The sequence below is a fragment of the Balaenoptera ricei genome, chromosome 16 (genome assembly GCF_028023285.1).
Source record: "Balaenoptera ricei isolate mBalRic1 chromosome 16, mBalRic1.hap2, whole genome shotgun sequence".
In the NCBI taxonomy this organism is placed as follows: domain Eukaryota; kingdom Metazoa; phylum Chordata; class Mammalia; order Artiodactyla; family Balaenopteridae; genus Balaenoptera; species Balaenoptera ricei.
In genome coordinates, this window is record NC_082654.1 from 58,583,782 (window position 1) to 58,608,282 (window position 24,501).

General features: G+C 41.0%; 1 protein-coding gene across 7 annotated transcripts in view; it reads right to left on the minus strand.

The window, feature by feature from the left end:
• The window catches only part of LRMDA (leucine rich melanocyte differentiation associated), a 1,782,822-nt gene that overhangs the window by 555,464 nt on the left and 1,202,857 nt on the right, over positions 1–24,501 (minus strand). For 6 of the 7 annotated variants that reach the window (XR_009497876.1, XR_009497874.1, XR_009497877.1 and 3 more), the window contains one exon: positions 9,092–9,173. Coding sequence is in view for 1 of the 7 variants with exons in the window: in XM_059899184.1 (XP_059755167.1) it covers positions 9,094–9,173 (80 nt within the window). In the remaining 6 variants the exon portion in view is untranslated. Of the gene's footprint in view, positions 1–9,049; positions 9,174–24,501 lie in introns of those variants that run through there. The other variant, XM_059899184.1, reaches the window with a different exon arrangement.

The following is a 24,501-nucleotide window of genomic DNA, read 5'->3' on the forward strand; positions in this document are numbered from 1 at the left end:
AACTAGATTCATAAATTCTGTACCCCACTCCTGACAGGAAAAATATCTCATTATTTTACCTTTACCTATCTGAAGTTTTGACAAGGTTGTGAGGCTAAGTTACAAAGTTAAAATAAGTTAGTTCTATTCATGTTGGATAAAATAATAATTTAATAATGTCTGAGAAGAGTTCGTTTCATAAATAATATGACTGAATTTCTCTTTAAATCTTGCTTTGTGTATATTTTATTACTATAATGGTATATAAGAATTATAATAAAGATTAGATTTTATCTGAAAAATTTTACCTGGATGAATGAGAAGAGCTTCCACGTCCATACATACAATCTCTGATACAGAATGCACAGGTGTGTCCACAATCAAATCCATACAGCCTGCTGGTTGCATGAGGTGTAACTAGAGAAGGCCCTATAAAGCTGACACTGCATCTCAAACCCATCCAAGGTCAAGCTGCATATCATCTTGTCATTTCACTTCTTGACATTCATTTTCCTTTCCTGTTTCATTGTTAACCCATTTCCACTGCCCATTTTTCATGCTTCTACATTGTACATTGTTCCCAAACAGAATGAAGTAGTTTGTTTGCTTGATCCAAGATAAAGAAAAGAGGTAGAAATTTTTCAAGTGAAAATCCCTTTGATGAAAGAGATTCATCCTATTTAATGTGCAACGGTATGTCTGTAAACATAGCCTAATAGACCTCTGTGAATTGGAACTGTTCTTTCATTCATTCATAAAACATTTATTGAGTGCCTGTACATGCAAGGCACCCTTTAGCCTCAGAACAAAACAAGTCCTTCCCTTTGTTTGGACAAAAAATGCCCCTTCCCATAAATATATAATATGTCAAGTGATGACAAGTGCAACAGAGGAAAACGAAGCAAGGTAAGTGGACTGTGCTGGGGGTGCTACTTTAGATACAGTGGTCCCAGAAGGCCTCTCTAAGGAGGTGGCATCTGAGCAAAGACTTGAATGGCAAGTACAAAGTCCAGTACTGACCAGTGTGGCTGGAACAGAGAGAAGGCAGGGAGAGTGGTAGGGAACGGTATTTGCATTTATTTTTGCTTCACTCTCACAGCTTCTGGGACACTGATTTCTCTAGGACAGATCATACAAGCCATGTAGGGTCTCATAAGGACTCTGGCTCTTACTCCAAGTGAGATGGGAAACGAGTGATGTGATATGGGTATGGGAGACACACGATATTATTAAGCATTTCTTAAAGGATTGCACTGACTTTCTGTCAAGAACAGGCTGTAGAAAGGCAAGGGTAGAGTCAGGAGACTGGTAAGCACAGAGTGGGGTTGAATGATCCAGGTAAGAAATGATGGCAGCTGGGATCAAGATGTTAACTATAGACATGGTTGGAATATGGTTACATTTGGAATTAACGTCTCACTGTCATTTCTGGGCCTTAATTCATATAGTTCTTTAGTGCGATCTCTAACTTTGTACGTATCACAGCATATAATGATCATGTTTATGTATATCAGCCTCCTCCAGATAAAAGTTGTCCAAAAGTAAGTCATCCTCTTATTACTCTTGTATTTCTAATTTCTAGTATGCTGAAGGTGCCCAATAAATATCTTTGGAGTAAGTGCAGCCCGAAGTGCATCCTTCTGGATATGGATTAGCATAGTTTTTAAAGACAGTTTCAAATCCAGAGAGGACAACATGAACCATGGAATTATTTAGAAAACATTTCTAGAGAAATCGGTAACCCAGTAGGGGTAGGAGGGAATGAGGAGTACGTGCAAATGTTAGAGTTTTAAATTAAATAACCAGAGCCCCTGTGTACTCACAAATGTCATCCATATATGTTGGTCTGGTTTCTTGACTACTGCATTTTCATAAAATAGGTATTAAATGCTTGATTAAATGTTGATATCATAAAATAATTCTAGGAAAAAAATTATATCTTTATAATATGCATATGTGCTTATGCATGTGTGTATTAAAAAAGCAGAGCAAAGAATCCAGTAACAATTTTACCCACTGAAGTGGTCCATTGACCAAACTGCCAAAGGAGAGTTGCAAAATCCATTTTAACATATAAGTCAATGTCCTATATCTATATTATACATACAAATATTCGCAAGTATAAACCTATAAGCCTGGCTAATAAATTGGAGTTGCGATTCTAATTTTTTTCAGTTAAATATAATTTGTTAGGCAGCAGTTAAACCTAATTTGTGAAGATACCTACACTGACTCTTGTGATAGTAACCTCCATCATCATCACACACTCTTTGACCTTCAAGGAATGTATGGACTATTAAGTTCAAAACTTTTACAGTATAATGTGATCCTTTGAAAATGGATCATTCTCAGTGGGTATATACCAAGTAAAGTTTTAAAAAGGGAAGGGGAGAGAAGTATTCCATTTGGAGGCATGCTCCTACATTTATTACATTTGAGCAACATAGAGAGAGCCAATGTGGCTACAGAATGTGGGTTATATACTATAGCTCTGCAGATAATGGAATTGTTTTTTGGAAGACTGCCTTTATATGCAAATAGGCAGACATGGAAATTGGGAATGAATGTACGTAAACAGGGAAATATGGATAGTCTATGAATAAAACTTGGTTTTATATATTAACTTTCTGAAATAACTCACATACCTATTTTTCACTGGGTATCAAAGACATCACCTAATTGGAACAAAACGGCTCTATGTTATACTTTGAACAATGATCTTGTTGTGTTCAAATTAGGTTTCAAAGGTCTAGAAGGAGGAAAACCAAAAACATCATGATACTGTTACACCAGAGCCTAAGCAAGTCATAAAAAGTAGCTAAACAATTTATAAGAAAGGAGGGCACAAAGTAGACATTAGTTAATTAGGTATGAAACAGATACATTTTTCTATATAACATCATTAACAGGAGTAAACGCTAACTTACTGTGGAGTTTACAAAAAAGTTAGAAAGTTATTTACAATGACAGTCATAGGAGTTCTCTACACAGATCTTGATCTCTCTTTCTCTCTCTCACACACACACACACACCCACACACACCCACACACCCACACACCCACACTTTTCAGGCTATTTAGGATGACTTGACAACTCTTTCTGATAAGTCAAGTAATTAGTTAAAATATTTTAGAAGATTTTGTAGCTCTCACCGTTGTTGTTTTAACTAAGTTATTGTAAGCCCAGAAAAACCTTTTTTCTAGCATAAAAGTAGCCTGACAAACTTTAAATATAGGGTGGAAGTTGGAGTACATTTTTTCATTAAAGATTAAGTTAAATAATAGTAACAGTAAAAAATCAAAGCACTAAAAAGAAAGAAGAGGAACCCAAGATGGAAAGGAAGAAGTAAAACTGTCACTGTTCACAGATGACATGATACTATAGATAGAAAATCCTAAACACACCATCACTAGAAAACTACTAGAGCTCAACAATGAATTCGGTAATGTTGCAGGATACAAAATTAATATACAGAAATCTGTTGCATTTCTACACACTAACAATGAATCATCAGAAAGATAAATTAAGGAAACAACCCCATTTACAATCACATCTAAAGAATAAAATACCTAGGAATAAGCTTACCTAAAGAGGTAAAAGATGTGTACATGGAAAACTATAAGACACTGATGAAAGAAATTGAAGATGATACAAATAGATGGAAAGATTTACTGTGTTCATGGATTGGAAGAATTAATATTGTTAAAATGACCATACTACCCAAGGCAGTCTACAGATTCAATGCACTCTCTATCAAAATACCAAATGCATTTTTTTACAAAACTAGAACAATTAAAAAATTTGTATGGAAACACAAAAGACCCCAAATAGCCAAAACAATCTTGAGAAAGAAGAACAGGGCTGGAGGAATCATGCTCTCTGACTTCAGACTATACTACAAAGCTACAGGAATCAAAACAGTATGGTACTGGCACAAAAACAGATACAGATCAATGCAACAAAATAGAGAGCCCAGAAGTAAATCCATGCATTTATGGTCAATTAATTTATGACAAAGGAGGCAATAACATAAAATGGAGAAAAGACAGTCTCTTCAATAAGCAGTGCTGGGAAAACTGGACAACTACATGTAAAAGAATGAAATTAGAACATTCTCTAACACCATATACAAAAATCAACTCAAAATGGATTACAGACCTAAATGTAAGACCAGATACTATAAAACTCCTAGAGGAAAACTGAGGCAGAACATTCTTTGACATAAATCATAGCAATATTTTTTGGATCTGTTTCCTAAAGTAAAGGAAATAAAAGCAAAAATAAACAAATGGGACCTAATGAAACTTAAAAGCTTTTGAACGGCAAAGGAAACCACTGACAAAACCAAAGAACAACCTACTGAATAGAAGAAAATATTTGCAAATGATACAACCAATAAGGGATTAGTATACAACATATATAAATGGCTCACACAGCTCAACATCAAAACAAACAGAAAAACCTGACTGAAAATTGGGCAAAAGAACTGAACAGAAATTTTTCCAAATGTAATTTCTTTTATAGCACCACTTAATTATTATTATTAAAACTATTATTTAATAAATGTAACATTTGTAAATGGATAATGTATATTAATTTTTATCTATTTCAAGGCTCCATAACTTGAATAGCCTGAATATCTTGGTTACGCCCACCATAAGGTGCCTTTGCCCCTCTCATTACAAATACTCAAATTGAAAAGTTAGTGTCTAAAGGAGATTATCCCCAAGTGCATTTCAAATTCATTCCTATTCCAATATAAAGAAGGAGAAGTTGATTTAAAGTAATCGATGTGACACAACATAAACATTAATTATTTCCAGAATATTCTGCATGTTAATTCAGGTCATCCAGTTGAACTTAGATGTTATCCACTCCTCCTATGAGTTGAGTTCTCATCTACTGCCTGCACCCAGAGACAGTCAAATCCTATCGCCAGGATCTTCAGTCCCACAAAGAGCTAGGGAACTAAGCTTAGGATGCTGGTTTCTGTGGAAGACTGTACACAAACCCTAGTCATCTTTGTTCATATGTAGCCATCGCATGCATGATCATTTATTCCCACAGCGCTTTGTCATCAACCTTTTCCACACTGCTTCATTGTCTTAGGCAGAGAAACTTGTAAAACGTCACTGAATGGTGGCACTCCTCACTTAAGGATGATTCCATTTTGAGGAGAAAATATTGCTCAACACCACTTTAGTGCTAAACATCAGCAAATCTAATTGGCATCAACTGTCTTTTCCCTTCCTTCTTCCTTATTCCCTCAGCCCCCTATATCACTATCCACTGAGAGTCCCCACTTTAATTCTGCGTCAGGCTCTGCTTCACGCTCTCCCTTGGTATAATTCCATGTATTACCACTTGCATCATTCTCACCTTAACAACTCGTCCCTAGACACATTCCAAACTTAGAATTTTCTCTTCTTTCTTAGGAAAACTCCCTTGTCCTAGGTTGCCACATTCCAAGCTACTTTAGAAAAATTAGCATATGCTAATACATTAATATGTACACATAACATTACCTACCCCACCCACAAAGTGACAACTTAACATTTAGGATTATAATTACCCAAAGGTGAACTACTACTGCTGGAAATTTTCAGGTAAATTTGTAGGAAGGTAATCATTTCAGACAGGTGGCTGTCTTTGAATGTTCTTCAAATCCCTTAAGTGTTTGCTGATGTACTAGAAATAACATACAGTACTCCACCAAAGGCTGATGGTCTGTTTGTCATACAAACAGGTAACCAACATGTTTTGTGCCCTTCCAGTGTTCTTTCCCTTTCTAGGTCTTAGTCACGGTAGTTTACAACATGGTATTTAGACACGTTACAGAGACCAGAGTCAAGTCATGCTAACAGCCTTCTTTGGTGAAGGCTTCTTCTTGGCAAGAGAATTGGGAAAAGCAGATGGTGAATGTCACGTTGGATCAGCTGTGCTGTATGGCCAACACGTAAGGGTCTCAGTGGACCCTGTGTTGTCCACCCTGGGCATTAAGCAGCGACACACATTTGACTTAGGCTGCTCTTACGAAGAGCAACCACTGAACACTGTTATTGTTTTGATGAAAAGAGCCCTGTGGATTGTTTTTGATCTGCATATTAACAAAGACGAGAAAGCCAGGTTATTTCTCAGAAGCAGCAAGAAAGACATTTTCCCTTGAAAATGTGCAAGATACATCTCTGCTGGAAAACACACACACAGAGACAAAACAAAACAAAACAAAACAAAACAAACAAAAAATCCTTTCATCCAGAATCTGTGGCTTGCTTTCTTGTATTCCTCAGCACACGTGAATGTGTGAAAATGCGCAACATTCAGACGTGTAGTCTGAGCGAGTAATAATCTCTTATAATGTTCCTCTATTTAAAGCAACAAACAGATGGAGGGTTTATGAGCACGGCTGGTAAAAGTAAAAGCAAATGATTGTAATAGTTGTACTTTTAATAGGATTCCCCACAATTGAAAACATTATTCCTCAAGGAACAAATTGTTCTATAAAATTACATTACTTAGGAAAGAGACAGTCCGCCCTGACTTTGCTGAGGCAACAGAGGACTCCCAGGACAGCCTGTACTGCAGGGGGCTCTCAAGTCAGATGGGTGTCCTGGGAGAGAGGACACAGGGATGCCTGGCACCACGATCCCCAAAGAAAAAGCTCAGTGGAATAGGGTCAAAAGCAGAAAGACCAAGCGGTGAAAGGGGGTATGAAATATGTCTGAGCTTGCATTGAATTTATTACCTTCTAATTCTCTACTTTGAAATACAACATTTGCGAAATTCCTAGGGATTTAAGATAAGCATGCCACATTGCTTCTCCCTCTGCCAATTCAGACCAAAATCTAGCTCAAGCACAGAAAAATCTTGCTTAACAAACAGCGGAATTGTAAACAACCCAACACAAGTTCATTATCATTATCCCTCTTTTAAGAGAAACAAAACTCACTATAATTCTATCATTAAGATGAATATACTGTCGTGAGGGCCATTACGTAAATTATAATTAAAGCTAGTCTCAGTTAAAGTTATTACACCATTTTGGAAGAAAATAAACAACCCAAAGAGAGGGAAACAATGTGGTCAATAACTCACTCCAAAAATATTTTTCGCCTCCAAAGCTCGCATTGAGGGAGACATTCCTGCGCATGATACAAATGGTTCTGACATTAAGAAAAGTAAACAAGTAAGAAAAATAAAGATGGAAAAATTCTGTGGTCAGTTCACAAGTGCTTTTTTATTGTTTGAGGCAGGGTTAAAGCCTTTTATAAAGACAAGGATATATGTGCCGCTAGATTGGATGTGACATTGGACTAGTCTAGCTGCCCTTGCACAGAACTCTGGCTGCCCATAATATGCCACGGACAAAACATGTGTTGGTGCTTCCAAACAAAGGACCAGGGTGGGACTGAATACAACTCATTTAAAGCATTATCCCAATGCTGTTTTGTAGATCAAACAGAGCAAAGGTACTTGACTCTGGTTATTAACGGATTTGAGAGATAAAGCCAAACATTCAATATCCTCTAATAATTAATGGTCTTAAGGATTTCCATCTAAACTTGTCTCAATAACTGATCACCAAGTGTTGTGTAATCTACAAGACGGACTGCTGCCAGCCCCAGCGCAAGTCATTCAAGGATTGTGTTGACTCAGTAGGCCAGAGGCCGTGTAAACGGACTAAAACAGAGAAAGCAGGTTCTTCTTGGGTGTCTCAGGGGTTCTGAGTCTTGAAAGACTTTTACCATAGCAGCTCTCTAGTCATTTGGTATCTATAACTGGGAAGGATTCTCTTTCATGTTTTGCTGTCCTCAAACTAACCGAATACTGGGAGACCCAGGACAATGAACACCTGGTCCAAATAAAAGCAAAAATAAATGCTACTGTGTCAAGAGCAACAAGCCTTTCAAACATCTTCTACTGGTGTACCAGTATATTAAATGGAATTATAGCCACCCAACCAGTATGATCACGCTGATTTTCCTTGTAACATTAGGGCTGGAATATAGCCAAAGGTGCACAAAGACCATCTCACAAGCTGTGGATTTCATTTCTGAGAGATCCTGAGAAATATACCAAGTTCAAAGGGTTTTGCGCCTTTTATTAAAAACTGTTTGGTCTGGTGAGTGTTTTCTGCAGTCTTCACTTTCCTTTGTAACTTCCTGACCTATCACTCTATCTTTTATCACCTCACTCCCTTTAAATAGCACCCAAAGGAGCAAGCCAGCTCCAAACACACATAAGGCCATAGACATAGCTGGGAGGGTGTGTGGTTAAAAATAAATAGAGTCTTTGGTACAACCAGAACCCGGTGTTGTGAAAGATGCCTGACACTGCCTAGTATTCAGGGCAAGAAGTGGATTTATAAGTGAACAAAATATGATAAAGTCCATGTTTTTGTAGTCAGGGATTTCGGGAAAGCAATTTACTCCAATACACGAATTGTAAGAACACAAAGCTCACCATAAACGTACAACGTGTCTAAGAACTTACCTCTTCTGTTCTCTGAAAAACTGCAAACTGAAATGCATTGCCCGTGATAAAGATGCTAAAGGCTGATGGGGGTGGGGTGGGAGGGGACCATGCAGAATACAAGAGGTTAAGATTTAAGGGAAATAAGGGAGTAGAGCCTTCCTTGAAACTGTGACTCTTTCACTAAAAATAAACCCACAGCACGATGGTATCAGGAGGATCTCTACTCAATAGGCAAGCTAAAGACACAGTCTCTCTCACTTGACTAAAGCCACTGAGCATGCTTAGGGAGGCCCCAGGTGTGACCTCTGCTCCCCTGTGAGCAGTGGAGGGGCCAGGCAATCTATCATGGTGTTCATCCTGTCAGCCCTGGTGCTTCGCTACTGCTGTCTGTCACTGTGGTGGATGAGACCTGCTTAAGGGCAATCATGTCAATCTCTATGTGACCACTCAGTCTAAGGCAGAAGGATGATCTTGACAGGCCTGGCAAAGTCAGCTGAAGGTACCAAAAGCTGAAGTCATAGCTTTCCCACAGAAAAGCGATGTGGGCCATTGTCTTTTCATTTAGCTTTTTCTTTATTTTTTTTCCCCCCTTTTTTCTTTTACTCTCATGTCACTGGCTAAGGCATATAGAACTTGCCTTCAGAGCTGGTCATCGCGGATAAACCTGTTGCCCTCTGAGTTTTTCCCATAGTAAACATAGCGACACTTCCCCAGGATACCTGCAAATAAAAAGATACACATCATTACAGGTGGCACAAGTAGTATAGCAAGAAAACACAGGTGCTGCAAGGCAGAAATACAACACAATCACAGATCGCATGGGTGGCAGCAAATGGATTAAGCCCCAGAAGGGAAGGACCCTACTTTCTTGTCCTCAGGGTTGACATTCAAATAAAATGTCACCAGAGCACAGGCTCCTAGGAATAACATTTTCCTGCATGATTTGTTTTCCACATTTTAGAGAATTTTCTAGTTTGGCCAATTACTTCTCAAAACAAAGCAAAACCCTCTTCTCTCTCCAAGTTCTCTTGGTAGAATTTCTAAAAATGGAAAATTAAGAGTTTAAAGATGGGCCCAGCCCAAACAAAAGATATAAAACAATCTTCCCAGAATGTGACTCTTTTCAAATTCTTTATCATGAATCAATTTTGTTAATTCCCAGAGAGAACCTTCCAAATCCCAGCAGACATCAAGTACATAATGGGTGATTAAGGAAGAATGGTGGTATTCACAAAACGCCACACGGAAAGTAACGGAGCCTCCGACATTAAATGGCTTCTTCTTACAGGGGAATCCTGAACTGTATTCTCAGGTTGGAATGCACTTGATTTTCATCTTCAGTTTTATTTTAAATAGTTTTGTGGCTCCATATACAGCTTTCCTGTCATTCACGGAGATCATAAGAAGACTTAACTATAAACAATGCCCCTAGAATAAGGTCAAACCTTTCAATCAACTCAATATTTACTCTAAATATCTATAAGAAATCACCTGCCACAGTTATTTTGACAGTATTATTAAGAAAACATCAGTTTTTCCAAGAAAATATTTGTAACTACAATTTGCTTTTTGCCACCTTGGGTTTTTTTCCTTTTAATTTTAGAAAAACAAACTTAAAATTCAGCTTCATGGAACTGTCTTATTACTAATACTATGTGAGTCTCTGAAGTGTGCATAACCAGAAAAAAAAGAAACAACCCAAAGAAGTGTCCATAAAACATAAATTCATGAGCTACAAATCTGTCTGTAAAAATAGCTATCTATAGACATGTTTTTTTCCCCATTATTCTGATGATAGTGTGAAACCAGCAACCACCATCTACTATTCAACTGGGATAAATTAGCACTTGAAATTATTCAGGTTCTTCAAATCAGAAGTCCTACGTGGTAAATACTTGGGTCATTGTACAGGAGATGTTTCTCCACTACAGAACTGTAGACCGTATTCTTAAACATGGATTAAAAATGACTCTCAGAAACTTTGAATGACAAGGCACATGCTCCTTGGTTCAGATGGCTCGGGACAAAGTGGAGAATTGCTGAGGTCTCAGCATCTCTGCAAGCTGGCAATAGGGAGGGGACGACACCATTCCATGGCCTCAGACTGGGCCTTGAGCTGGCTGTCATCACCTCTATTTCCTGCCATGGTCCCCTGAGCAAGTTCACTGTGGACCACTCTTCTCCTTTGGCTATGCTTTTTCCTTGGCCCCCAATCCCCAAGTTCTGCTTTTCAGTATTGGTCTGGCGCCTGGAAACATTGAGCTTGGATGAAACCTCCCTGAGTGAGACCCTTCTTGGGGCCTAAATTATTCTTTTGCCTGTTGTCACTGAGCTGTTCCCTTTATTGCGCTGAACTACGTAGCACCTGGAACTGTGCTGATATTGTCACCAATGCTAGGACAGGATGTGGGCGTGGCCGTCGAGGCTGCATTCTGGGAACAGCACCCCCTGCAGGCCTGGGTGGGAGTGTCTCAGAAGTCTCTGAAAATCTGCAAGGGGCTTCCTTAAACATAACTGATTCCAATAAACCCTCAAGAATCTGGAAGGATGAGGCCGAGGGATGTTAATTTCTTTCTACAGCACCAGGATAGCAGGAATTTTTATAAAAAGGAATGGATAGGGCTGTCAGATATTATAAAGAACACAGAAGAGAAGGAAAGGCAGACACACCCACATACACGCACACACACACAACACACCAGCGGGTGCATTTGCTCCAGGAAACTCTCCAGCACATTCTGGATTGAATTCTTTTCTCTGCGCTCTCTCCACGGTAAACCTCAACTGCAGACCTTGCCTAGTCTAGATACAATCTGGACAGCAAGTGCCCTTCTAGAAACAGGCTGGATATTCCTGAACATGGGCCATAATGTGGAAGAAGGTGACATGTTCTGGGCCACACTCCCCAGCCCTGCCTTCTGGTCAGCATTGATAAAAGCCCTTTTTAAGGTCTGCCCTGTTCCTCTGGGCCTGGAAGCAAGAATGTTTATAGACACCCTGGTGAGAGAGGGCTGTTTGGTGAATGCAGGAGACTGTGGCAAAGTGTCAGAGCTTGGAAAACGAGGCAAGAACATGAGGTATTAACATTGTCAATGATCTCTCGACGGGAAAACAGATACCGTGCTCGCCCTCAGATTTAAATAGACATCAAGTGCATTAATGACAAGAGGGCCGACTTCAAACAAAGGGGCTGTGTGGTGGGAGGCAGAACGAGTCTCTGGGTTGGCAATAACCTGATCTGAAAAGACAGTGTCAGGGCTCGAGACAGGCCCAGGATTGTGTGTGGTGACAGAAAACAGAGATGCTGACAGAGATACCAAAGCCATATTATGCCAAGGATATTCTAACGCTGTCTGCCCCGCTAACGAAAGCTGACATCACTCCCTAGCACTTGGGGTCTTCTTCGCCTGCTCCTGCAGAACGTTTCTCCCCAGACATCATTACAAAACTTGCTGCCGCGGCCAAGTTCCTGGCAGCCCTGTTCTGTCAGAGCGCCGGGGTCACGAGGCCCGAGGATGACCTCAGTCAATCTAAATTTGGGCTCTGCAGGAGGACCACACTCATCCCCCACCCCCCACGCCGATATCCCGGCTACTTGAGGTGATCAGAGCGCCAACGTGTGAGGAACTGTCACCTTGAATAAAATCCGGAAAGGGAAGGCACTCAGGCTGCGGGCTCCTCCAGGAAGGCGTGGGGACAGCCTGGCAGCCGACAGTGAAATCCAGCTGCCGCTGCTGTTTCCCTGGGGAGACAGGTGGTCCGGCTAGTGACAGTTAAAATCGGATGAGATTTTTGCACGTGCACCGCCTTCGATTGCTTAAATTAACCAAGTGGTTGCCTCCACTGAGCTGCCTACCTGAGCTCACAGCTCAGAAGGGATTACCGCCCCCCCCCCCCAAAATGGGACTTTTGTATTTAATAAATAAATAAGTAAATAACATTAACAAGGGAGGGGGAAAAACCCTGCCCAGTCCCATGTGTGGCCATAAGACTTCACTTATCACGAAGGCTATTTGTAAACTCATAGGAGCTGCTCATAAATGAAGGCACGTGGTGACTGGGGGTTTCTCTCTTCTGCTCTCCCCCTGGCCTTCCTCCTTCCAACACGGCCACTGCCATAAACTGAGAAAATTTACAGAGGAAACAGTTTGCTGGCAAAGAACATTTTGACGGGGAGGCGCTCCGAGGCTGGAATTCGGGAACCCGCGGGCGGTGGCTCGGTAGGCGGTGGTTTCCGTGTACATCTGCAATGCATTCCCTTGTTTGTGTCTCCCCGGACTCTACACGTCTTGGGACTAGAAGGGGAACAACACATTTAATGGTGTATGTAGTGTTTTTAATTAAAATATCTGGCATTGCCCATCATAAACGAAGCAGGTTTGCCGTGCATCAGGCTGACATGTAGCTGTCTGTGGGGGGGTTTCTTTTGGGGGGCCCTGGAAAAATGACAGTGCCCTGTCCCCACGGGAATCCTCTCCTGCCAAATGAGGCCCCTAATTTTGCTTAAGTAGCCGGCTCTGCCATTGCCGTAAGTTCTTAAAACTATAGTTATGGAAAAAAAATGTACTGGGAAGAATCTGTTTTAAAGAGGTCCTTTTTCTTTTAGATGTTTCCCCTCACTGGAATGAGTGTTCTACTTATGCAGGTTAAGTTATGACCTTGGGGCTGCCTGTGGGGGTGGGAATCAGCCTCTTTTCTTGGATGCACCACTGTGATGGTGGCAGGGACGGTATTAAGGAAAACCCTGAGTGTCCCGGGAAGGACGTCTTTGCACGGCCATGCAGAGTCCAGCAAACACTTCAGGACTCCCTGACCTTCTGGATGGCCTCGCCCTACCATCTATTTAGTAAGGGGAGGGGGAGAAAGACCTGTATTTAAATCCAGCTCTACCCCTAACAGTTAAGTGACCATGTGCAACATACCTTTCCCTCACTGGGCTGGTTTCCCCATTTGTAAAATGAGGGCAAGGGGCCAGGTATCCCAGATTTCCACCTTAGTTCTGAAATAGATGATTTAGCATTTCTGAATGTCTCCCTTATGAAGATAAGGATGCCAGGTACCATACTGCCTGATGTAGGAGGCAGAACCAGTGGTCAGTTAATCAAAATTTGATTTGGACCAAGGCAGCTCTTGAAACACATCCAGTCCATTTTCCCATTAGATAGAGAAGGGGAGCTCTGCTGGACCTCAAAATCCCCAAGGAAAGAATTTCCACTAACTTTCCTGCAACCTGTATTTCATACCCAGAGCTGGGAAGTGCTTACCACTAATTAGCCTATATCTCCCTAGCTTTGACATAAGCTCTAGTCTTCTAACTCCATATTCAACAGAACTAAAGACTAAATAGCAGAGTAAGTGGTCTACCATTCATATTTTAGCTGTGAAAGAATAATCATCTTTACTCATACAAATGCGAAAACTTATCTGATGAGGGAGTATGGGTTGGACCAATAAATTCATATTTGTAAAACAGAAAAAGTAAAATATCGATTTTATTATCACTATTAATGTTAGTTTCGGCAATCGTTGTTTTAGACGCTACTATCACAAAGGTTTGTAAGTGTAACTGTGCAATGACAAACAGATTTTAATCTGTTTGTGATCACTAGCACCTTCCAGCTAGTGCTACAAAACAGGCAAGGGGCAGGGGGCTCCTCACGGAACTCCTGTTCTCCAATCTGTATGAGGCAAGCAAGGAACTAGCCTCTTCACGGCCTCTGAAGAGTGCTCACAGTGTTGTGAAGAAGTGGGTGGGCGCAGAGATGGAAAGAGTATTCAGAGAGTCTTCCTGTCTATTATGGACGGTTCCATGTGACACCATACATACCATTAACATGTCACCTCTACAATAATCCCTCCTCCCCAATTTCTAGTACCCGGTGGTGGTTGAAACAGTGCTTAGTACCAAGGAAGTGTTCAATAAATATTTGAATAGATACATTAATTAATACCATTAAATACCCCAATTTAAACAGAATCCACAAAGTAAGGAATTTCAACTGTTAAACACTCCTATTTTAACCTCTGTTAAGACGACAGGCATTTGAAATTTTTAAAAACAATACACCGCTTAAATGCTTGCCTTACTACAGAAGAGGGCAAAGTAACAGAAGGCAACAGCCTCAGCTCCTCAACACTGGTGTTGTTTTTATGCTCAACACTCTCCTCCCACAAAAACAAAGCAATCACGATGTCTGGTGGGAAAGAGAGCGGTGGACTGAACGATATCATCCAGGCTTAAGAGCTGTAAACATCATACAGGAGAAAGGACATTCCCCAGAAAGCACATTCCTCGGACTTTGTTATGTGCGGGTCCTGAGTAAACTGGGAACTGGGAAGGAATAAACACCCATGTTTTATGATCTTGAGAAGTGGCTGGAGCAATACCCTGAGGTCAGCCTGTGTGATGGAGTATCAGCTCTGCTGTGGACATCGCACAGGATTCAGCAGAGCCTGCAGAATTACAGGCTCCCAGGACAACGTCCTCCTTCAGCGTAAGCTACTTCAACACTAAGGCAAAATGAAGAGAGATTTTAAAATGGTCTTAAGGGAAGGGGTTGCTTAGGAGCAGTTTCGGGGGAAGGACAAAGTCCATCCCCCACGGGGGTGGGGAGGGGCATATTTCCCTTTCATCTGCAGACACATCTGGGAAGCCTTAGGTTGGAAATGAAACAGGGAAAGGCTCTCCGCCTGACCCATGGAAGGGTAGAGAAGACAAAGAAAGTGGGACTTCCTCCCAAACTAGCTGAGCATGATTTCAGGCAAGCGCCTCAGCTTATAATCTGCAGCTTAGCTTGGAATGCGGTGCCGTGGTCATGCAATGCTTGCTAAACCCCAAAACGTCTATAAGGACACCTGCTGTCTTTTCCGTTGACTTGTGGGCACACCGTCCTTGCTAAGTACTGCAGTGACCACGTCAAATAACACTGCTCTAGGGAGGTTGCCTAGTCTCTCAAATGAGCTCACTCTTTTGAGCTCTTCTCCTTTATTATACAAAACAACCCCAGGTGGGGTATTCTCACCCTGCTCTGCTGACTGACCCTGATATTTTGCAATGGTGGACATCTGAATTCTGCCATTTTGACCCCCAGGATGGTTTGGCTTCAGGCTTATGAATATAACACATAAACCAGCCTGGTACTTTTTCTTTCAGAAAGCATTATTTATTCAGAACTAATTAGAAATTAGTTACTACTTTCTGTAGAAATAGTTACTACTACATTTCACAAATTTAATTCCTTAATTTTTAAATTCAAAGTTAAACCATATTCTATTTTGAACATTTTCATTTCTCTTTTATTGAATTTATTTTCAATGGGATCAATTCTTTTCCATGTGATTTTTTACATTAGGGTGAAAATCCTCCATCAGCTTTTGGCGAATATCAAATTTTACCGGTTCTACCTTCTAAATCTCTTTAAGTCATTTATTTTCACAAGGTTACATTTCCTTGAGTAAAATTTTGCAGATCTAAATTGTGACAGGAAGACTTGAGTCCTCTGCTGAAATTTAGACAACACATTTTATTGTGTGTCGTTTTAGTTCACTTCAACTTTATTTTGTTTTCATTATTTCTACAAAGACTAATTCCTTCCCGTGAATTTGTGCAGTTTTCAATACACTGACAAGATATAAATCTTTGGTCACATTTTCATCCATAATAAATTGTATGATGTGCAGGCTTAGTTGCTGTCAGTTTATTATAGATTAAAGTAAATGGTGGTTTCTATTTATTTGTAGCACAAAGAGTACGCAGGACAAATGTAAACATTCTGGATGCAGGAGAGGAAATAAATTGTGGGGTTATGATACGATGCTTTTTACCAAGCACCATTCAAAAAACAGAGTAGGAGCTACCTAATCAAAGGTTTGGATATCCTGGAAGAAAGCTGACACAAATGTAGGCACCGTATCCCTTTGAGAAAAGGACATGGGGCCCCATTGTTCGGCCCCCTCCAGTGAGGCTTGACGTAAGGTTAAACTTTCCACTGAGAGAGAACAGATTATACAGCCTCCTTAGACAAACGCTGGGCCTTGTCAAGTCTCACGTGTTTGTAAGGAAGGAAAAAGCAGAGGAAGGAAACCAGTCAGTGGGGAAAGTATACTGGCAAAATCTCTACTGAAGGTGAGAGGAATGCAAGGCTGAGAAGCCAATCTCCCAGCCCAGGGAGGCTGCAGGAACGGTCACGTGAGCGGCAGACAAGTTGTCATGTGACAAGACAGAGCCTGTGGAAAATGCACTCCGGACTCCCAGGGCAGGTGAAATGACGCTTGCTCTTTTAGAAGAAGAGAAGGAGGGAGGAGAGGATTAAAAAAAAAAAAAAAAAAAATGCAGGGCCAGTTTCTCCCTCACATAACCTGTTAGTGGGAAATGTGAAATCGGGTGCAAGTCCGAGAGATAACTGCACCTTTGAGCGGATCCCTAGTAACCAGATCTGCTGTCCCAGTGTGAGTCCTTGGTCTCTGTGCTCCGGTTGCACATGCTGTGGCCCTACCCAGACTTGACCAGGCCATTCAATGTCCTCTCCACATCGAGGAAATATTAAGCTGACAGATTTAAAAGTTATCTGGCAGCGGATGTTTCCATGATGTGAATCCTGGAAAGGAAACAGAGTCAACATGCTTTTCCTCAGATGTCAATGCTTTTTAAATTATTTTGTACTGGAGGTCGTTTGGGTAGGCCAGACGGATGGGAAAGAATTCCAGGTCTGAGGGTAGGCTCCCTGGCTCCTGGTTTTGAACATCGGTAATATGATTGGCTCTTACCTCAACACGTGCTATATTCCAATCAAGGAGGAACATGTAAATATCAGCGGTCAAACACCACAGTAAATATTTCCATGCTCCAACAACATCCCTCCTCCAAAAAACCAAACCAAACCGGAACGAAAACAAGAAAAACAACCAACAACCCACCACTACTAAATCTTCTTAGCAATCCAGATTTTGGGTTTTATTCTCAGGTTACATTTTTTTGTGCCAGTTAAGAAGGTAGCCAGAAACAGTTTTCACTCTGACTTCCTGAACAATGATTTACTTTTACACTCCTATGACACTTTATTATTTTGCTGTACTTCCTAGTAAGCTTGAACACAGAAGAGGAAAATTTTCTTTGAAAGTATTTCTTTAAATGTATTGAAGAATTCTTCTCCCTGGGACAGAATTTAAAGATCTTCATTTTCGTTAAGGAGGAAGAGGAGATTCTAAGTGGCTTCCCCAAAGTCACAGTACCTGACCAGACACTAGACAACTACAATGCTATCTTTCTTCCTTGCTTGTGGGATCTTAGTTCCCCAGCCAGGGATCGAACTGTGCCCCCTGCAGCGGAAGCGTGGAGTCCTAACCACTGGACCATGAGGGAAGTTCCAGCAATGCTACCTTTCTAGTCCAAATCCCTCTGAATTATAGGACATTGCCCTTAGGACAGGAGAATGTCAAAGATCCACAACCTGACTTAGCCTGACTCCTACCTACTTTTCCAACGGGGGAAACGAATCTTCAAAACCATGTGGTGTGCCTGTGTTCCCCTCTCCCACCTCCCTATTCTAAGTGGGGTTTAATGGATCTGAGATGGGCTGGATTCCAAAGGGCACACCAAGATGGGATGCAAATGAGTTCAGATTTATGAAGTTCCCTCGGCGCTGCTCAAAGATGGACGTCCCACAAACCAGGCTGTCAGTCAAAATGGACAGTGGTCAAGTGGTACAGCTTCATTTTTATTTCTTGGTTTTTGACCAAGGAACTCAGAAATTTTTCAGACAGGAGAGAAAAAAGAAAACCATTTCCCCCTTTCACCACCTCTGCCATTCCCACCATTATCTCCACATTCATCTTTGCCACCTTTCAAGTGAGGTTGGGAGCACGGCCACTAGAGGGCAGCATGAATTTAGGAAAAACAGCTGCTTTTAAAATAAATAAATAAATAAACGATGGCAACGATTCAGAGAGGGCCATTAAAGTTACACTGTGCTTTCGGTCACCAGTTATAGGTTCTGCGATGATCAATATGTCATGATTGCTCAATCTGTGCTGAAGGCTTTCTGGGAATGGGGCTCCCAGACCCCCCCCCCCCCCCCGCCCCGCTTTTTGGATGCCTCTGATCTCGATTTCAGGGACTAATTTTCTTTACTATCAATTGCTCTAATTAATCTTCTGGGCTCAGGAGTTGGGGAAATTTGCATATCACCTGCATAAATGTAAAGAAGCACGCAAAGATAAACAGAGATTTTGGATTTTGGGAAGAGATAGCTTCCCACATTTCTTAGAAAAAGATTTTTATCAGGCAAGTCCAAAAGGAAATATGCCACTCAAGGGCATGGAGTTACTAATCATCATTTGATAGTGAAAAAAGTGAAAAACATAAGAATTAAATAAAATCTGGACCAATAAAACATACAGAAAGCGTAAGTACTCTACCCAAGCAAACCCCAGCTGCCTCCAACCCACAGCTGTTGTCGTCCCTCTCTGAGTATATGCCCAGGTTAATCAGAAAAGAGAGGTAGATAAATTAGGAGCTTGGGATTACCACACACACACACCACTCTATATAAAATATATAACTAACAAGGACCGACGGAATACTACAGGGAACTCTACTCAATGTTCTGTAATAACCCATATTGGAAAAGAATCTGAAAAAGAATAGATATATGGAGGTGTATAACTGATTCACTTTGTTGTACACCTGAAACGAACACAGCATTGTGAATCAACTATACTCCAATAAAAATTAAGAAGAAAAGAAAGAAAGAAAAGAGAGGTAGAAACTACTCAAATAAAAATAAAATCATAACTCCAGCTTCTGTTTGATCATCATGTGGTCCCTATCACTGGTCTCTGGCCCATGGGCTAGTGATTATTTTCATGCCTAGAACAACAAATGACCACCCCCCTTCAGGAGAAAAAAGGTATTCATGGGTTTCCAGGGATTTCAAACATATTATTTTTGAAACAGCAATAAAGGTTATGACATTCTAGGGAATGGCATTTTAAATGAGAATTTGTAGAATTCAAATAAATGAGTGGACTCCATCAGAGAAGGGAGTAAACAAAAATTGGATCTACTGGCCTAGAGGAAAGTGGAGTCCAGGTGTGACTCTCCGTGTCAGCCGAGAACCTGCTCCAGTGGTCAGTGAAGCAAATATAAAATGGCTCTCACACTTTCTTCCTGTCGACTTTCCTAATACAACAGTCATGAGCTTGACTAGCCAGTAGGGAAATGTTGGGTTCCAGTTAATTAATTAAATTATCTCATTAATTCGTGGTTCAGTAGAAACCTTTTCTGAGTTTTCTCTCACACATGAAACACTATACAAAACCAAATTCAATTTTACTGTCTTACTAGGTATCTCATGGTGACCACCCATGAGGATTTTTTTTTTTAACATCTTTATTGAAGTATAATTGCTTTACATTGTTGTGTTAGTTTCTGCTGTATAACAAAGTGAATCAGCTATACGTATACATAAATCCCCATAGCCCCTCCCTCTTGCCTCTCCCTCCCACCCTCCCTATCCCACCCCTCTAGGTGATCACAAAGCACCGAGCTGATCTCCCTGTGCTATGCAGCTGCTTCCCCCCAGCTATCTATTTTACATTTGGTAGTGTATATATGTCCATGCCACTCTGTGAGGATTTCTTTGAGGATTTATAGTGAGGATGATACAGTTCAGACGTTTCACTAGGGTGGGAAGACTGCTCATTGAACATTTCTCAAGGTCTTAAGACCACTTTTTTATAGGAGCTCCCCAAGGGCAGAATTGCCGGCTTTTCACCCATGCTTCATGAGATACTCAATAGATTGCTTGTTACTGTAGAAGAGATGAAAGGATCTCGGAATACTTCTTCTGAACCCCAGAGTTTGCTACACATTCCTGGACATTGACAGGTGGAGGAAATTGCATGGCTTGTCCCCAGGACAGCGATTTTCCAACTTTCCCCTGCACCGGGGTCACCTGGAAGGCTTGTTAAAACAGAGATTGCTGAGCCCCACCCCAAAGTCTCTGGTTTAGGGGGTCTGAGTCGGGGCCAAGAATTGGCATTTTTGCTGGTTCCCAGGGGGTAGTGATGCTGCAGATTAGGGGTCCACACTTTAAGAAACAATGTTCTAGGACAACCTAAAAGGGCCCCCTTTTCCCTTTTTAAAAAGTAAAACTCTTGACATCAGTTTTTCTTCTTGTAGAATCAACACCACTCAAATTCAGAGATTAAAAATCCGGTTGACTGAGATTCCTAGCGTATCGAGTTTTAGTAAATGGAGGTTTTACTGTCTTCCTAACAGCAGCCTGAAAACAAACCATACCTAAAATAATAATAATAATAATAATAGATTGCTCCAGCTCTTTAATATAAAACAAAAAACATGAAAGTTTAAATTTAAGTGATGTGCAGATTACATTAACAGAAGAAAAGAAGAAAAGAGTTTTTTGGATAAGTAGATTGGAACTGAACCTACAAACCATAATTTATGAAGTCTAAGAAAAAAAACTTGCCGAAAAAATTTCCCAGAAAGTCTTTAGCCTCCCTCTAAAATGACAGAATCTTATATGAACAAATGTGAGCAGCGGGGGTCCTCCTGCAGAGTTTGAATGGGAATTTTGGCTTTGCTCTCAAGCAGAAATTTGCTTTTGGGTTTCAGGTCTGTTCCTATTAGAAAGCTCACATCAAAAGGGGAGAAAACATCCACAGTTCTGTCTGGTTCTTCAGGCTAAAATTTCTCAAGAGAGTCATTGAAAATAAAGACAAGTTGCTTTTTTTCTTTTTTTCATTCTTCAGGCTGCAAAAAAGAACCTCTCAAATAAAATTAAGCAGACCCAGTAACAACCGGGTTTGTCATAATTCAAACTCTGCAAGAATTGAGGACAAGACCTTCCTTCTTAGGCCCATTAGTCCAGCCTCCATCTGCCCTTCATTAGACTCCAAACAAACTTTTCCTGTACTGATATTACTATAATCTTTCCTAATTCCAGGACACTTTAAATTGCTTTCTCCAAAAGGAAAATGAAGAGAATCTGCTGATATATGATCTAACAGAAAGAAGTCTGCATTACAAAAAGTAACTAAAAGTATGTCATTGCAGGGAGCACAGCATAATTCTTGGGCACTAGCAATTCTCACTGCAAAATGCCAAAAGATTTTTCATTACTTCCTGATCTTCAACTCCCCAACCTCTAACCTGCTTTGGACAAAAAGCATATATATATATGCTAATGCCAAAGAAAGAAACTATAGGTTAAGTAAGAATTAATAGCAGAAAGCAGTTTATACGAGCAATATGAACCTCTTGTACATTTTTTTTTCTTGCCAAAATAAAGACAAAGTAAACAATAGAAGAGCATATTATAAGGGTCTTCATTAGGGTCAGGCTCATTAAAACTTAATGAAGGCACCAGAGTCTCTCCAGCAATATTAAGAGGGGTATACTTTTTGCCTATCGATGGAATGGCCTGGGTCAGAGAGACATTGCTGACAGTGGGTGGTACCAGGTGTTATCTGTCTCTGGAACATACTACTTTGATGGCTTGGAATATTACCCCTTTTATTTGGCTGGCTTGAGTTTGTCAGGATTCACCCTGCGGTGAGTTAACATGCCTCCATATTGAAAAAAAAAACTGCCCGTGGGCCAATGTGAGCCTCCCACCTAATAGAATACATCTGGCTCTGACAGTTTGATGCCCAGCTCTGAACCACATTCGGCCACACAAATTAACATCGTAGACATTGCCCATGCTGAGCAGGAAGTAATAACCCGCTACCTGCTACTTGGCCAAAATCTCATTATAAGCCATTACGGTAATTGAGGGCCCAGACTCCGCGGATATTAGACTCCCCGAGCGCCAGTCGTTAGTTCAGCAAAAGAAAGACTCCGAATGGAGGCGGGGGTGGCCGACGGAGGAGTAACTGTGCTTTGGACCATAGTGTGAATTCCATCTGCAGGCTACAACGTGGCTCTAGGAGATTCGTGAGCTGTCTCTCTTCTGCCCTGAAGTCCACGTGACCTCTCCTGTGGGGCTCAGGACCCCAGGAAGATGATGTAATTCTTGGTAGGCCTCCAACAATGCTATACAATTAAAATTTGGTTTAAATGAGCATTGGGGATAGCCACACAGGGAAAAAGAGGGCAAAAGAAGTCAGAATGCTCCATGAGTTAGAAGTGTAGAAGTGGGGGTGGGGAGAGGAGAAGGGGGACTCCACCCTTCTCCCTAGAAGATAGGGGCTATCTAGAGTCACTGCACATATATGAGCTTCCATCCTTCTGCAGATGGCCAAGCCAACTTCCTTTTCCCATAAGGCCTGCCCTCTCAGTCTCTGTACAGGATTGGGCAGCTATGGATGAAGTGGTGTGGGCTTGGGAGAGAGAAAGAGGGAAGGAGTCCAATGGATCAATCAGTCATGCAGCTGATCAATCAGCCTGATTTTTGGTACCATGAGGATGGCTCTGGATTGTAGTTACCATGACAACTTTCAATAAATGTTTCTTGGTAAGAGTTACATAGGGCTGGGGAGAAGAGTAACTGAAAATATAACGAACGGTTTCCAGAAATCCCTTCTTATCCATGTACGTACAAATCCCCCCTACACACACACACACACACACACACACACACACACACACACACACACATACCCCGATAACAACCAAATCCACCAATCATGGGAGCAAGTTTATGCAAGGTTTTACCTAATGTACAACAAAACTCCCGAGTGCCGTGTCTTCTCCAGAAACCACTGGAAGCTTGGTTAATAAACCTTCCTGGGCATCCAAAGTTTCCATTTCGTCCTACTCCAGGTCTCAATAAAAGGCTGCCTGGCCTTGGAATTTTGAAAGAATTGGTATTTGGGGGAAAATAAGCACTATGGTGGGGGAAAGAATGTATTGCTGAGGGTGAGGATGTCTGTGAGAGTCAAGTCCTCCTTCTAAACATCCTGAGACCATCTTCCTGTCTTAGCCATGCCAGCCTCATTATTCCTCTGCACCCAGAGGGTTAAGTACAGGCTGGAGCCTAGAAAATGGTTTCTGTTGGTACAAGTGAGGCCTTCCCTATAACTAGATCCTTCAGGAAAAAACAAATTAATCAACAGCGAGCTGAAGTGGGTTTAATGATTGCATTCTGCATACAATCAGCTTTTCCCTTTTCAAGGGCCATCAATATGTCAAGGGAAGACATATCTGAAGGATATAGCTCTTAACATCAAGGTTATCTATTCTCCACAAGGCTCCCACTCCTTCCTGGGCTGATACTCCACACTGCCTGTGTCTAACATTTTCATCAACTCGGCAATCAATCAAGGTAATAATGTTGTGCAAAAAATCAATTAACAACGCAATTAAACTTTCCTTATTATCTCAAAGGGCTGAAATAATACCTAAAGGGAAGATAGACTCACTGAACGCAGACATCCATAATCCAATGTGAAAGTGAATTATGAGATTGGACAGATGCAGGCATGTGCTGGTGCTGTTATTTTCCAGGGGTTATATCTCATCGTGGCAGTGTATCAGTCAGCCCCAATCCCAGACCCTAAAATTCCAAATTACTTTTAAGAAATATATGATGTGCAATATCCATTTCATATCCTCTTTTAAAGATAACCCCCTCCCCTCCAAAAAACTGAACGGCCATATTATTCAAAGACAAAATGATCTTTCAACAAGAACATAAAATATAAAAGCTATAATAACATTTACATCTGTATAGCACACATCTCTGTAAATGCAGGTCATCTATTACACATAATCTGCAGCGCCTAAGAGGCTCAGGATGTGGCACAACATTTAAAATCCAAATGCTTAAATGTGCAAACTCCTATGGGATGGCTGTGGCTTCTTCCCCCCAGAGGAGGTCTCACCCATGCTTGCCTATACACACACACACACGTACACACACCCAGGGAGAAGCATCGGGAACAACGGAAGTATTACTCCTTTAAAATGAGAATGACTATATTATTTAGCAATTACACTCAACTTGCCCTGAAACACTGTCCTTAGGAATTGAGCATTTATAGTACATAAAAAAGAGATGACTATTAACCTTTTGCTGCAGT